Source organism: Triturus cristatus, chromosome 6 (genome assembly GCF_964204655.1).
Source record: "Triturus cristatus chromosome 6, aTriCri1.1, whole genome shotgun sequence".
Taxonomy (NCBI): Eukaryota; Metazoa; Chordata; class Amphibia; order Caudata; family Salamandridae; genus Triturus; species Triturus cristatus.
In genome coordinates, this window is record NC_140589.1 from 902336178 (window position 1) to 902351105 (window position 14928).

General features: G+C 39.7%; 1 protein-coding gene across 1 annotated transcript in view; it reads left to right on the top strand.

Annotated features, from left to right (window-relative positions):
- Nucleotides 1-14399, top strand: part of LOC146820765 (trace amine-associated receptor 1-like) — a 44170-nt gene extending 29771 nt beyond the window's left edge. The window contains exon 2 of the mRNA XM_085609286.1: nt 11386-14399. Within this exon, the coding sequence (XP_085465412.1) occupies nt 11523-12542 (1020 nt within the window). The 5' untranslated portion in view covers nt 11386-11522 and the 3' untranslated portion in view covers nt 12543-14399. The remainder of the gene's footprint in view (nt 1-11385) is intronic.
- The last annotated feature ends 529 nt before the right edge of the window (nt 14400-14928 follow it).

The following is a 14928-nucleotide window of genomic DNA, read 5'->3' on the forward strand; positions in this document are numbered from 1 at the left end:
TAGATTAGATAGACTGCATAAAAAGGACGGTGAAATTGACATTGTCCATCGCATCCATATCAAAACGTCAACCATCAACCTCACATCCACTTAAACTTAAACTTAAAGATACATAACACCTTTTCTCTTAATGGCCTACTTATCTACCTGCAGCCGGGCCTGACACTTCATTCAATCCATGCTACGGTTTATGGAATCCTGTATAGACTATTCAAATTTCATGATTTTAGGCAATTTTCACCTAGAATGCACTGATGACAAACATTGAGAGCTTCTATTTGACAATCTTTTGAATTTTCACGTGGTAGAGCAGATCAATAAACCCATGCATAATGCTAACCATATTCTTGATGGTATTTTTTCCTACAATATCAAGCTCTTGATTGAAAGAATTATGCCTCTGGTGTGGACTTACCGCAGGGCTATTGTGTTTAAATTGTTCGACCATTGGAAAGCTCCTCCTTTTCCAAATCATCTACTGTATTAAAGTACAGGGCATGGGAAAATATTGACGATAAGGTGTTAGGCAACCTATTATGCCGTTCCGAAATCACCATTGGATAATAATATTGAGCATGCAGCAGTTGACAATGAGGCTCAGGTAGGGGCTGCGGTCACACAGGTAGCACCACTTAAAATAAAAATAGATCATTGGTCCACACCCTCTACTACCTGGTACTCACAGGAGCTCAGGGGTTACAAAAAGATGTGTAGAAGTCAGGCACAGCTCTGGAGAAAATCCTACAGCTCAGAGTAAAAAACAAAATATAAAATCATGATAAAAAACTACAAATCTTTGATTCAGACAAAAAAAGCCATATTCATAGAAAGAAATCAGAGCAGCTGAATTTTTGCCTAAATAACTGTTTAAAACAGTTAGATCTCTTTCATCCTTGGGCAACTCCAAGGAAGTAGGCCTCAGCCAAAACCCATGTAATGAACTGGCTGAATCATTTTTCTCTAAGGTTCATATATCTATAAGGGCAGCTAGAGAACCCCTAATAGCCCAGACTCTGATATAGGGGCAGACTCATAGCATGAGCACCCGGAGGTCGATGCTGGTCCTGTTCCTTTGGTTTTCAAATCCTTTACCTCTGTTTCTGAGAAGAAACTTTCTTATTTGATCATCTCTACTAAGGGCCCGATTACAATGTCATCAGGAAAGGCTCTGGATGGGATTCAGTATTGCAGAATCCGATTCGGAACCCTTGTTCTTAATCGAATCCTACAGATTTCCCAATGACTGATTACGATGCCCGGAAACCATTCGAGCAGTCCAAATCGGCTCTGAAAGGCATCCGGACAGCCCAAGTCTTGCAGAGCCGGTTTGTACTAGGACGAGTTATTACGCTGACCAATTCGGACAGCCCTTCCGATTCGGCTTACCTGAGATGAAATGGCTCTCGGAATCAGTCTTTGGGGGCCCATTGCGGACCTCCTTTCATCCGGAGACGTACAAATGAAGCTCATAGGGATACCCAAGGGACCCGTCTTCCCAACCATGCCTAATGTGTTGGAACCATGGGGTGCCCGCCACACAGTGCAAGGTTTTCCCCAACCACCACTTTTTTCAATGGGAGCCTGTGTTCTCTTTCGCAACACCGGCTCCCATTGAAATCAACTCAAGTCCGACCGAACGATGATGAGAAGCATTGTAATCGGTCATCTAGACTCACAGGACCCCATTTGTTTGGAAACTATTCCAGAACAGATTAGTTCAGGACAGTTTCCAAATGACATGGTAATCAGGTCCTAAGTCAGGGGCCTCCTGTGACCCCTGCCTTCTTCAGGTGTTACATCTGGTCTCAGCAGCCATCTCTACCTATCTCATGCCTTCAATCAACATGGCACTTGAGTTAGGCATTTTCCCTGAGCTCTGGAAAAAGGCATCCATCCTGCCTTTATTAAAGAAACCATCCCTGGATCTCTCAGATGTTAAAAATTATAAACCCATATTGGACCTGCCACTTCCAGCCGAAGTTTTTGTAAAAACTATGAATCAGGATATCTCCATCTTCCTTGAAAACTCTAACAGCCTTGACTCTACTCAACATGGATTCCAGTGATATCATTGCACAGAATCCACCTTATTAGCTGTAGCAAAAGCAGTTAGATCTATAGTGAATAATGTAGATAATGAAGCCTTGACCCTACTGGATCTTTCAGCCGCTTTCAAAACGGTTGACTATTCCTTCCAGGTAGACCATCTCGAAAGCTTAGGCATAGGAGGATCTGCCCTTAGATTGCTAAAATCATTTTTGTCCAATCGAAAGCAATCAATGGAGTTGGACAGTTTTACATCGGATCACTTTTTGCTACCATATGGGGCCTCGCATAGGTTCTCACTTAGTCTTACATTGTTTAATGCTGACATCCCTCCTCTGATTAGACTGGAACGTTCTTTCAGGTTCTCGGTTGAATCTTATGCCAATGACACCCAAACTGTGGTATCAGTGTCCACAGACCCCAACACGGAGGCCAAAGATTTTAGATCATGTATGTTGAGGATTGTCACCTGGATTCGAAAAGACTTTAAAAAAAATGTTTTTGATAAAACGGAAGCGCTTTTATTTCTGGAACTCCTCCCGGTGGCTGTCAAGCCTTGGTCCCCTCCCGTGTCCAGTTCAAAAGGACAAACATTTGGGAGTTACTTTGGCTTAAATCTTACCTTCCTCAATCACTCTAAAAAAGTTATATCCTCTTGTTTCCTGATGTTAAAAATCCTAAAGAAAATCTTACCTTTTATTCCTATGAAACTTAGAAAAACAGTCATACTACCTCTTGTGATCTCCAAGATAGATTACTGCAATGCCCTCTATGTAGGCACTCAGGCTCGCAATCTGAACAAGCTGATCATTCAAAATGCGGCTGCCAGAGTCCTTAAAAACATTCCCAAATTCTGTTTAGCATCCAAAGCAATCAGAGACCTTCTTTGGTTGCCCTTAGGGCAAGCATTAGGTTTAAGGCTCTATGCTGGGCCCATAAGGCCTGCATTAAGTTAGGCCTTGCTTTCTACCGTCCACTCTTAAATGGTACACGTCATGTCGTACCCTTCGATCTAGTACTGTCAGACAGGTCTGTGTACCCAGAATAAAAAGATGTCAATGGGGGAAGAAGTTTCTCATATTCCACCTCCAAGTGTTGGAACTCCCTCCCATCTCATCTCAGAGAGCAGTACAATCATTTAATATTTAGGAAGGAAGTGAAATGCATCTTTTCAGCATCTCATCTCAATAGCGATTTTGGTAGGCTAACAAATGTTGGAGAGGAAAATACATTTAAACTTTTAATGACATAAGAAACTCGATTATGACACTTCTGTGAGAAAACTAATAAACGTGCACCAACTACAGCCTCAAGAAAACATGACTAAACATGAGAACCTTAGTTACTGCATCATAAAAGTATGCAGGAAAAGGTATAACCTACATTATATAATTCGTACAAAGAAGATAGATTGTGATTTACTAAGCGACAAAGGGCTATATTTCATTAAAGAGTGCTAGAAATATGTAAATGCCAATCACTCACTTTATGGAGTTTATCTCTAATCTTACTTTTTATCGTTTATTCATGTGTATAACTAATGGGAACTAGTTAATCTTCAAGATTTAACCTGAATATGATGACGAATTCAAAATAAATATATCTTATATGTTTAAACGTGTGCACTGAAATGACACATGAAAAGTAGGTGTCACACATTTCTACTTAATGATGGCTTCATGGAACTTTCACAGCTTGTATTTCACATGTACTAATATCATACATCTAAAATGAATTTAATACATTAGGATTTTAAATGTAGTACATTCTAGCAGAAATCTGTCATACTGACACGTATTATTTGTAACCAAACTAAATAACTTCAAGTGCATTAGAATTGTACTAGAATTATGACAATTCATATTCTCTATGAATGTATGCTTATTAATTATGTATGTTTTAACATTATATTAGCTCAATTTAATGTAGGCCTGACTGAAAATGTGAAGTCCCTTCACTTAATGAATCTACTGTTCGTGAGAGAATTTCTCAGAATAACCAATAATGTGAAACTGTGTTTTCTTTCCTGAGTTCTTATGCTTTGTACAAGATAATTTGCTAAATTTTTTCGATACAATCCTGAACAGCTGCCTGGGAAACTGTCCTCTAGAACTTGCTAAAGGAACATTGTTCTAATGTTTCACATAGTGGATTGCTTAAGAACTGAGTAACAGTCATGCCTATTTCTCTACATTTTGTGTCTTCTTTATGTCGCCTGACACCCATCCTAGATGAACTGACCAATGGACTGAGTAGTCTGACCAGATGAGGTTATTCCAGGAGGTGTCACCCCCGGAACTTCAAGACTATAATATTGCCTAATCTAACTGATGAGTGTGGCTCTTCTTTTTGCTGGCTGGAATTTGCGCTCTTGATTGTGACGGTTGAGCTGCTGACCTCCTAAATCTTTGCTGAATTTTCTTTGGGAAATCTTGATCTGCCGGATGCGGACTCACCTGGATCCCTTTATGAACTGACGCATACGCTGTGTGCATTTAGCAGTTTCTTCTTTTTTTAGGAGAATACTTGAACTGATATGTTTCATGCCCCTTCCTGAGTTCTTGATTTTTGGTATCTAATTTCAATTGCCGTATTAGAAATAGACTACATTGTATATAACCTGATTTACTGATGCACTTGTTTACCTTTTGATAAACTAAACAAAATAAGCATATCAATTCAGCTATCATGATTGTTTTTTTTCAATTGAATGTGCATTCCTAATTTGGGACTAATGACTAGAGGAGATCATATTAGAGAGATCTCACAACATCAAAATACTAATGCTGTTATTCTGTATAACTTCAACTGAGCTCTTAGTGTGTATGATTCTGGCTCGCCTACGTTTTTTGGGCTTGCCCTGATAATCTTCTATCTTTATAGTATTGTATTGAGAGTGATCTATATGAGTTGTGGTTCTAGTTTGTAGTTCAGTCATTCAATTCCTGGTCCTCATTGGATGACTGTTGGAACCCTTTTATATCCAACCCCTCTCGGAACTAAACAAGATCCATCGGAGGATCAAGAGGGTGAGAGGTAATCATTGACAGGAATCAGTTTAAAGGTTATCAATTTATTATGTTTTCATGGGCCTAGTAATGCTACAACAAAATTTGCAGGCCTGCTCTTGATTACCCTAAATAGGCTATAATGATAGTAGTGCAAAGTTATTTTATGGTGATCGCGCACTTTAAAAATACATTAATATTAACATTAACAGTGGTATCCAATTGCATAGAATGAAGTAGGCTAAAGTGGAGTGGCAAACACTGAAGTGGAGTAGAGTGGAGTTGGATACTGTTGAGTGGCATACCGTGGAATAGCATTGAATGGAATGGCATAGAGTGGAATGACAGAGAGTGGAATAGCATATACTGGAGTAGCGTATAGCAGAGTGGCATACAGTGGAGTGGCATACACTTAAGTGGCGTAGAGTGGAGATGCATACAGTGTGATAGCCTAGAGTGGATTGGCATAGAGTGGAGTTGTGTATAGTGTAATAGCACAAACTGGAGTGGTGTAGAGTGGAGTGTTGTACAGTTGAGCGACGTAGAGTGTAATAGGATGTAGTGGAGTAGTGTACCGTGGAATGGTGTATAATGGAGTGGTGTAGACTGGAGAAGCTTACAGTGGCGTGAAGTAGAGTGTAATAGCATACAGTGGAGTGGTGTACATCGGAGTGGGGTCCAATCGAATAGTGTAAAGTAAAGTGGTGTAGAGCGAAATGCAGTACACTGGAGTGAAGTAGAGTGGAGTAGCGTACAGTGGAGTGGCATACAGTAGAATAGTATAGAAGGGAGTGGCATACCATGGAATGGTGTAGAGTCGAATATCATACACTAGAGTAGCGCTTAGCAGAGTGGCATGCAGTGGCGTGGCATAAACTGAAGAGGCGTAGAATGGAGTTGCATACAGTGTAATAGCGTAAAGTGGACTAGAGTAAAGTGGAGTTGTGTACAGTGTAATAGCATAGAGTGGAGTGGCATAGAGCGCAGTGACATAGAGTGGAATAGTGAAGTAGCGTACAGTGGGCTGGCTTATAATGAAGTGGTGTAGACTGGAGTACAGTGGCATGGGATCCAATTGAATAGCGTAGAATTAAGTGGCATAGAGTGGAGTGCCATACACTGGGTGGCATAGAGAGGAGTAGCATACAGTGGAGTGGCATACAGTAGAATAGCATACAGTATAGTGTAGTGGCTTTCAGTGGAATAGAGTAGAGTGGAGTGGCATACAATAGAATGACGTAGGGTGGAACAGGGTATAGTGGAGTAGAATCCAGTGGAGGGGCGTACAGTGGAGTGATGCAGACTAGAGTGGCATACAGTGACATTGCATATAGTGTAACAGAGTAGCAACAGAGTAGAGTGGAGTGGTGTATAGTGGAATCTTGTACAGTGGAGAGGCGTAGAGTGGAGTGGCATAGAGTGGAATGGTGTATAATGAGTTGGCTACAGTGGCATGGCATACGGATGTATGTGAAATTTAGCAGCAATATAGAATATGGTGGGCACAGTAATGCAAAACAGTGAATTAGGCTGCCTTTAATTTCTCCAGATTTACCAATCAACGCAGGGCCACGCATCGCGGCCTTGAGTTTCTTTGTAAATATCACTTAAGTATTGCACTGCCCATATGACACCATGAGTGACACAAGGGTACCACGATCCAATAATACAGCTGGGCCTTAGTTAATTTTGAGCCATGGTATACCATGATACCTTTGCAGTATTCCTTGGTACATGACAATGACAAGCCAGTATATAATTGGGCAATAGATGTTTTTAGAGAATGAAAAGGCAGCCATATTTGGTTGTGTTCAGAGTTAGGTTCTTAAATATAGGTAAGTGGGAGGTCCCTACCTATTACTACTTTATTAAAGTGGTAATAGGTAGGGAAATGTATCTATTTTTTGTATTTATTGTTGAATAAGTTTAGGGCCATGTACTATGGTAGTTTCACAATTTTTAAAAACCTCTGCAAAAGTACCATGGTGACAGATATCACTACGTTTAAATGTCTTATAATTTAGAAAATACTTATCCTACTTAACTGCAATACCCAAAAAGCATGATCTATGCAGCAAAATGTATAAACATGCCAAATTCCATGGAAATCTATTCAGCCATTTTTGTGCTATGTCAAATAAAATAATCTATGGAAAAAACATTGATAGAAAAACGCATTTTGGAATCCCCTTTTTTCTTTACACCCCTTTAATGATCCACCACAAAAATGTACAGCCTCTCAAAATGTAGAAAAGCTATTATTCTGGAAAGTTTTGTGTTGATTCGTCAAATGGGTTGAAAGTTACTAGGGACCAAATATCCGAGGAATTCGTATCTTTGGGAATATTAACTATAACTACAGAGTGGAAATCATATTTAATGTGATTTCTTTGTCTTTATCTGTTGTATTTGTTATGTTTATTTATTGGTTTACATAATGATGTAACTATAAATGTGTCTTTAGATTGTTTATTTAGTAATTCTGAAACGTTACATATGCCATCTAGTTTATTTTTTAGGGTTTCTTGCTACTTTCAGGAGGATTGTGCTACATATTAAGCCCAATAGTGTGCTACATATGAAGCCCAATGTGAATGAAAGCAAATCATTGATGTTATAAAAATAAAGATTCCTTTTTTCCTAATTGCCAATCATCGTGTCCTCCATATAGTAATTTATATAGCTCACTGCAAGGTCACTTTTCCATTTTGGTGCACAGGAGTGCAAAAGAAAGATGTTTTGTGTTTGGCCTGTTGGGCCCAGCTTTATTTTGGGAGTCAGAGAGCATGCAAAGAAAATATATATATGCAGATTAAGATGTTTTCTATTCATTATGTATTTGTTTATAGGTTTCCATTAGCCTTTGACCATAAATGGGTCTTTCAGTTGTTCATGCAGTAAATCTGAAACTTTACATATGCAGTCTAGTTTATTCTTTGGGCACCCTTGCTACTTTTAGTAGGATTGTGCCACATATGAAGGCCAAAGTGAATGAAAGGCAATGATTGTTGTTGTTACAAAAATTGAGATTCTTTTTTTCCTAATGGCCATTAATCATGTCCTCAATATAGTGGTTTGTGTAGCTCACTGCTAGGTCACTTTTCCATTTTGTTGCACAGGAGTACTTAACAAAGACGGTTTATGTATTGCTAGTTGGGCTAGTTTTATTTGTGAGCCAGAGAGCATGCAAAGAAAATTTTGGCAGGTGGTTTATTAGTAGTTGCAGGTAGGTACCTACAGCTAGTAATAACACCTCAATCACAAATAAGACCCAGTCAAGTCTCAGTAAATGAATTTTTGCTCAACCCTTGGTAGCTTGGCTCATGAGCAGTCAGGCTTAGCTTAGGAAACAGGTGTGTAAAGCATTTTATATCAACAAAACAGTAAATAAGTAAGATACAATACACAATATGAATCCACCACTAATTTATAAAACTAGGAACTAGTTTTATCTTTAAACTGACACCAAAACAACAAAACTTTAATGCAGGGAACCAGAGAAATACATTTTTAAACATGAAATGAAAAATGTGCTTTCTAGTGCCAAAAAATAAAAAGCGTCAACCACGGCTATCTAATCGTGCTTGACCGAGACCAAGTCAAAGTTTCAGGCCAACCGCTACTGTCTAATTTGTGACCGGAACTGCACCCCAGCCAACCTTCCTAAATCGTAGAGAGTGAGGTTTTCAATTTTCTGAGATGTTTAATAATTTTCATGTAAATTATATTTTCTAATGATGTCCTTCTATAAAGTATTGAGAGCCCAGGAAATGTAAAAAAAAAGGCTTCACTGGTGCACTGACATCACAACTCAACTTTTTATTTTATATTAGGAGGATTGTGTTAGGCCTGGGTGACATTTTTATTACGTTGGTGTATCTTGCATAATTTTCAGCAATTTGGTCCAGATGCACAAAGGCCTCCTCTTGCACTTTCCTAGTAGCTAATTTCTGCGATTCGCTATTAGGAAATCGCAAACAGCTATGTACAGCATTGTGTTTTACACTGTTTTCAATTCCCACGGGGTCACAAGGGACCCGCCTCATTAATATTGGGAATGGCCAGCACTCACAGGGATGGTGGCCTGCTGTGATCGGCAGACCACTATGTCTGTGACTGCTTTTTAAATAATGTGCTGCTGCAACAAATGATGGGTGGAATGCTGAATGTATCAAACATTCACCTCCCGTCAAGAGATCTGGGTTAAATCCATCATTCTTTTGCTTACTACACCACCCCAGTTTAGACCCAGCCATATGCAAATCAGTCATGACCATGCTCTTCATGGAAACAGTCCAGCCCGAACTGCCAAGCCAGTTCCTCCCTGTTGTGTTCTCACTGCCCCTAAGTTCTGTTTCCAAAGAACACTTTATCGCCATTTGTGGCAACTCGCAGAGTGGGTCTCAGAAGGGAAAGGACCTTTCCACCAACCTCTGTGGGTGTGCTTGTAGGTCATATGTGTGGGCGGAGTTGTGAATGTAGCTGTATCGTTTTACATGTGCTATTTTAGAGTATTGTTTTATTATTCGGTGGCATAAGCTAACATGGTATTTGTTATTGTAATTATGTCTTTAGTAAGCACAGCATACACCAGACAGCATTCTGGTTTCAAGAGGCTGGGGAAAGAGAAAACAAAAAATGGGTGATGGAACGGAAGGCTGGACATCTATATGTGGAAATATAATGTCCTTTAAAGAAAGTTCAAAGCAGTTAAGGAACTCATTGGTCATTAGGAACGAGTCTACTTGTAAGACATTTATCATTGCAGTTTTCAATCTATTTAGTATTTAGTATTCAATCTATTTAGGGCATTTTTGCATGAGGGAGAAAGCTAATTCCATAATCTTTTACCCGCTTTGGCAAGGTATTGCCCCCAACTGTTTTCTTTGCAATTTGATGGTTGAGTGGTGAGGGTCCTTATTGAAGCAGTGTTTTCTTTTGGCCTTGATCTGTACAAATAGGGCTGTGAGCTATTTGGGAGATTTTTGTCGTACTGACTTCCAATTGTTTGGGGGGGGGGGGTCTTGTTTGAAGGGTAGATATTTCAGTTTGGATCAGTATAATATATGGTCATTTTGTTTTCAGACCACAGATACATCTAATAGCTCTGCTTTGAACACTGTGCAGTTTTATCAGTGTGTTCAGTGAATCATTGAGCAAAATATTGAGTAAAATATTCTGGATAGAATGAGGAAGATCCACTGAAATTTGTCAACCATTGAGCAAACATTGGATAAGTTGTAAAGGTGTTGATGGGTGTATTTCGTTATTGCTTGAGCTGAGCGATGACGAAGAGTTCCCAGGTTAGGGGAAGGTTAAATTTGGGGAGAGGATGTGGCCTAATAGCTAGGGTGTTGGACCTCGAAGCTGGGCAACCAGGTTCAAGTCTCTGCAGGGACGCTCAACATCCTGTGTTTCTGGGCAAATCACTTAATCTCCCAGTGCCTAACAAAAATGAATGTGTGTGTCTGTAACACAACTGGTGCTCATGTAAAATGTTCTGATACATTTGGGTCTAGTTCTATAGAAAACAAACATTTTTTTTTTATTTATCTATGGTTTGCTCTCTGCAGTGTTGCACAGGGGATTTCTAAGTGTTTCTTTTAGGCTTGACTTGTTTAGGACTTGGAAAACATAGACATAAGAATCAATACAATTACAAGAACAACAATAATTTACCTAATATTCTGTGTTCTAGTATGAGGATTTATTGGTAACTCGAATATAGAGTTTTCCATCCCAGCACAATAAAGTTGTGAATGCCATGCTAAGACACAACCTGACCTGGTTCAAAATATCTTAAGTGTCTCTTTATCAGTTCCTTAGTATCTGTTTCTCAGAGGCTAATGTCTGAGTCTCAAACACATATTTGGACCTTTCAATAGAGCTTGTGCCTATTATTCTACCTCTAGCGGGAACACCATTGGACTCACTTTAACTCTTTCATTGTTGGCCCTTCATTTCCCCAAATTGTTCCCTGTTTCTCAGATAACACCAATACCTTAGTTTCATGTTAAATTCTCTCCCATTTACATTCTAATCCTATTGCTTTTAGGTATCTGTCAATCGGTCTTCCGCTTTCAATAGGATTTGTCCCTTCCCTCCTATATTATTTCCATGTGAGCAATCAGTTGAATTATTCAGCCAGGTTGTCTATCTTGGCATGTATTATTTGCTTCAATCCGGTCAACAAAAGGATATTTTTAAAGGTTTAATTTGACATTCTGCCACAGTAAAACTGCTGCTTGAGCTTTAGAATGTAGCTGAATACTATTTGACAACTTCAACTGCATGTTTTTAATTAACGTTTTATTTCTTCATTTCCATACAGTGTTCTGAGCTGAATTACCTTCACTGGGCAGAGGGAAAAACAGAACACTTTCCACTTGGACATGAGTGATTGACGCCAACTCCCAATTTTCATTGGCAGTAAATGCAACAAAGGAATGATTGGGAACTAATGAGAACATGCCTGCTGAGTTCTGCTTCGACTCATTAAATGGTTCCTGCGAAAAGAGCAGCTGGGCTCTTGGCATTCGTGTCCCTATGTATACCTTCATGATCTGCACGATACTAACAACAATTGCAGGAAACCTTGTGGTTATCATCTCCATTGCTCACTTCAAGCAGCTCCACAACCACACCAACTACCTAATCCTCTCCATGGCCACTGTGGACCTCCTCCTAGGTGTCATGGTCATGCCATTCAGCATGGTGCGCTCAGTGGAGCATTGCTGGTACTTCGGGGACTTCTTCTGCCAGCTGCACAGCAGCATGGACGTCATGCTCAGCACCGCCTCCATCTTCCACCTTTCCTTCATCTCTGTGGACCGCTACTATGCTGTCTGTGATCCACTGCGATACAAGAGGAAGATCAATACTCTGGTCATCCTTTCTATGATCTGCCTCAGCTGGGTGGGCTCTGCCATTTTTGGCTTTGGTGTGATCTTCCTAAAGTTGAACCTCATGGGATCAGAGCAGTTCTTTGATGATCATATCAATTGTGTCGGGGGCTGCTTTTTGTTTTTTAATAAAACTACTGGTGTCCTGTCCTCTTTGATATCCTTCTACATCCCAGGATTTATTATGTTATCGATTTATGGAAAAATATACTGCATAGCTAGGAGGCAAGCTAGAGCCGTCACGGATGCCGCATACCAGTTTCAGTGTCAGGTTGGAATTGGGGAAAAGCATCAGATCTCCCGCATCCGAGAAAGAAAAGCAGCCAAGACGCTAGGGATAGTAATGGGCGTGTTCCTGGTATGCTGGTCCCCGTTCTTCTTCTGTACGGCCACGGATCCCTTTATGAACTATGCCATACCACCAATTTTAATTGATGCTTTGGTTTGGGTTGGGTATTTGAATTCCGCATTTAACCCCATGGTGTATGCCTTTTTCTACAAGTGGTTCAGACGAGCACTGAAGATGATCGTATCTGGAAATGTTTTCCAGCCAATGTCTTCCAGAACTAAACTCTATAGTGATTGACTAATAGACACTGCATGTGGCAGTTTGAATTTCAGCAGTCCAAACAAACCTAGCAGGAGTTCCATTTCAAATCAGACCAGATTCACTGAGATCAACTGCATTTTAAGTCCCTGAATACAAAAAAACTGTGTGCCAGAGAAAAAAAAACATTAGCAAAGTCAGAAGGTCTGGTTTGCGTTTTGAATTCTGAGTCAAACATTTGAAAACACTGCTGCAGTGGAAAGCCAAACATAAAAAATCTTTATGTATACAATCATCCGTAAGCTAAATAGCTAGTGTGTGGTAATTCAGTGTACTTTTGAGATCTAAAATAGTTCCTCTTGTACTGCAGTGTCAGCAGTCCTTGGAAGGTGGAATGATACAACAAACAGACAGTAACATCAGGTGAGAAAGCAACACTCTTCGGGGAGGAGGCAAAACCCACTCTATGTACATTTACAGAAATTGAAAAAAATATGTCTTGTAAAAAGCTCAGTTGTCAAGCTAGACCTAAAAATTAAGATAATTTATTACCCTGTCTCTCTTTGTCGGTCTTTTATTCATGAATCGTGAATTTCAAACGGGAGAATCCAGCAACTCGCCATCTATCCTCATCAATTGGAAACCTAATCTGTAAATTATTAGATCTGTGCAGAAATCTCTGATGGTTACTGTCAATTTTAAAATAATTTAATCTTATTTTTTTTCCCCAGAGGATGTGAAATGACTGGATTCACATATATTGCTTGACAACGTATATGCATTTATTTTCATAGAAGATGTGCCAACTCGTGCATGATATTGCCTGATGTTACTATTAACAATGGTAGCAAGAAACTAATTTGTGTGTTACTAATGGGATGAATGTAAAACAATTGGAAATATAGAAAATGCGCTGCACCCGTCGTCAACATATATTTAGTGTTTCAATGTGTATGAAATGTATGTAAAACTGACTTCCTATTGCCAACCTCCACCCGCATTTCCCGCATGCATGACACCCTCCCTCAGGGATCTGAGAACCATTAAATCAATCAGATCTCAGGGATGACACAACAGGAAGTTGTAAGTGGGCTATGTGGAGCTGCTAAAATTCTGCTAAATACACAACTGCATCTAAAACGGATGCAGCAAACAATAAACAAGAAATGGAAAGAACTGACCCTGAGACTTTTAAAGGGATGCATGCTGAACGAGCTGTACCGATGATCAATTCATATTTTCGTGCAGCACAGCTGCTTCTGCTTGCGGGTTGCCATACCAACCATATTTATAGTTAATTATGGGAAATGTCTAACTGGCGGGTAGCCAGGAATTCTCAACTGATTGGGCTAGGGCAAGCAGAGGTTGGTAGGAGAAGGGACTTGTAGCTTTTCCCTCTGTTTTTGTTGGAACATTTGAGTATTTTATTTATGGCAGTGGTGCTGTTCCTTTTGACTTCCGTGGACACCCAGTAAATCACTACTGAAGGCCTGGGACAACTACCTAAGCAGTTTCCCTGATTTGAACCTCACAACACTACACAAAACAAAATATACATGAAACGGGTAGAGAAATAATGGAAATGATTTAATTCACAAACGACAAAGAAGTAGGCCAAAATCGAAATTGTAATGACCAAGTTGGAGCTTTTGTAAATACAAAGCGATGTGTCTTTTTGCCTCCTAATGCATGCTCTCTTTTTGTTGCCACATACCATTGCTGCTTCCCTTGAGTCCACCAAGAGTCTGTTTCCTTAAGTTGTGCTGCTCCCACATATCAAGAGTATGATACTAGCTTAATTTTTGCCTTCCAATTTCTTCAGATATACAAAACATTTTAACACTTTTAATTAAACAAAGATTCTTAATAGTAATTAAGGATCAACACATTACAAAATGTGTTTTTGTAGCCGCTGTTGGATGTGTTCTTTTTAAGATGGATAGCTAGATAGTCCATTAGAGAGCCGGATAGAGAGGGAGGGGCATATCAATAAGCGCTTTATCTCTGCTTTTTTGGCTTTAAAAGCCAAAAAAGGAGAGATAAAACTAGCGCCCTATCAACAACAGTGTGCTAACATGCAAATTTGCATGTTAGCACCCTTTTACTCTACGCTTCCCCTTGCATCTCTAATGAGATGCAAAGGGGGCGTTCTAGAGTAATATAATAGGAGAAATGTCGCAAGAATGTCGCTAACCCTGTTAGAGACAAAAAAAGCAGCGCTAACCTCGGTTAACACGGCTTTTTTACATCTGGTATTTTTCTGACTTAGCCATGATATCCTATGGAAGGTGGATATCATGGCTAAGTTTGCCTGTCCCTATCAACAAGGTAACGTGAGATTATCGCGAGGTTTCCAGCGATAATCTCACGTTAGCCACTTAGCGTGAGGATTTTTATCGCTGATGAGATAAGCGTTGCTAATAGC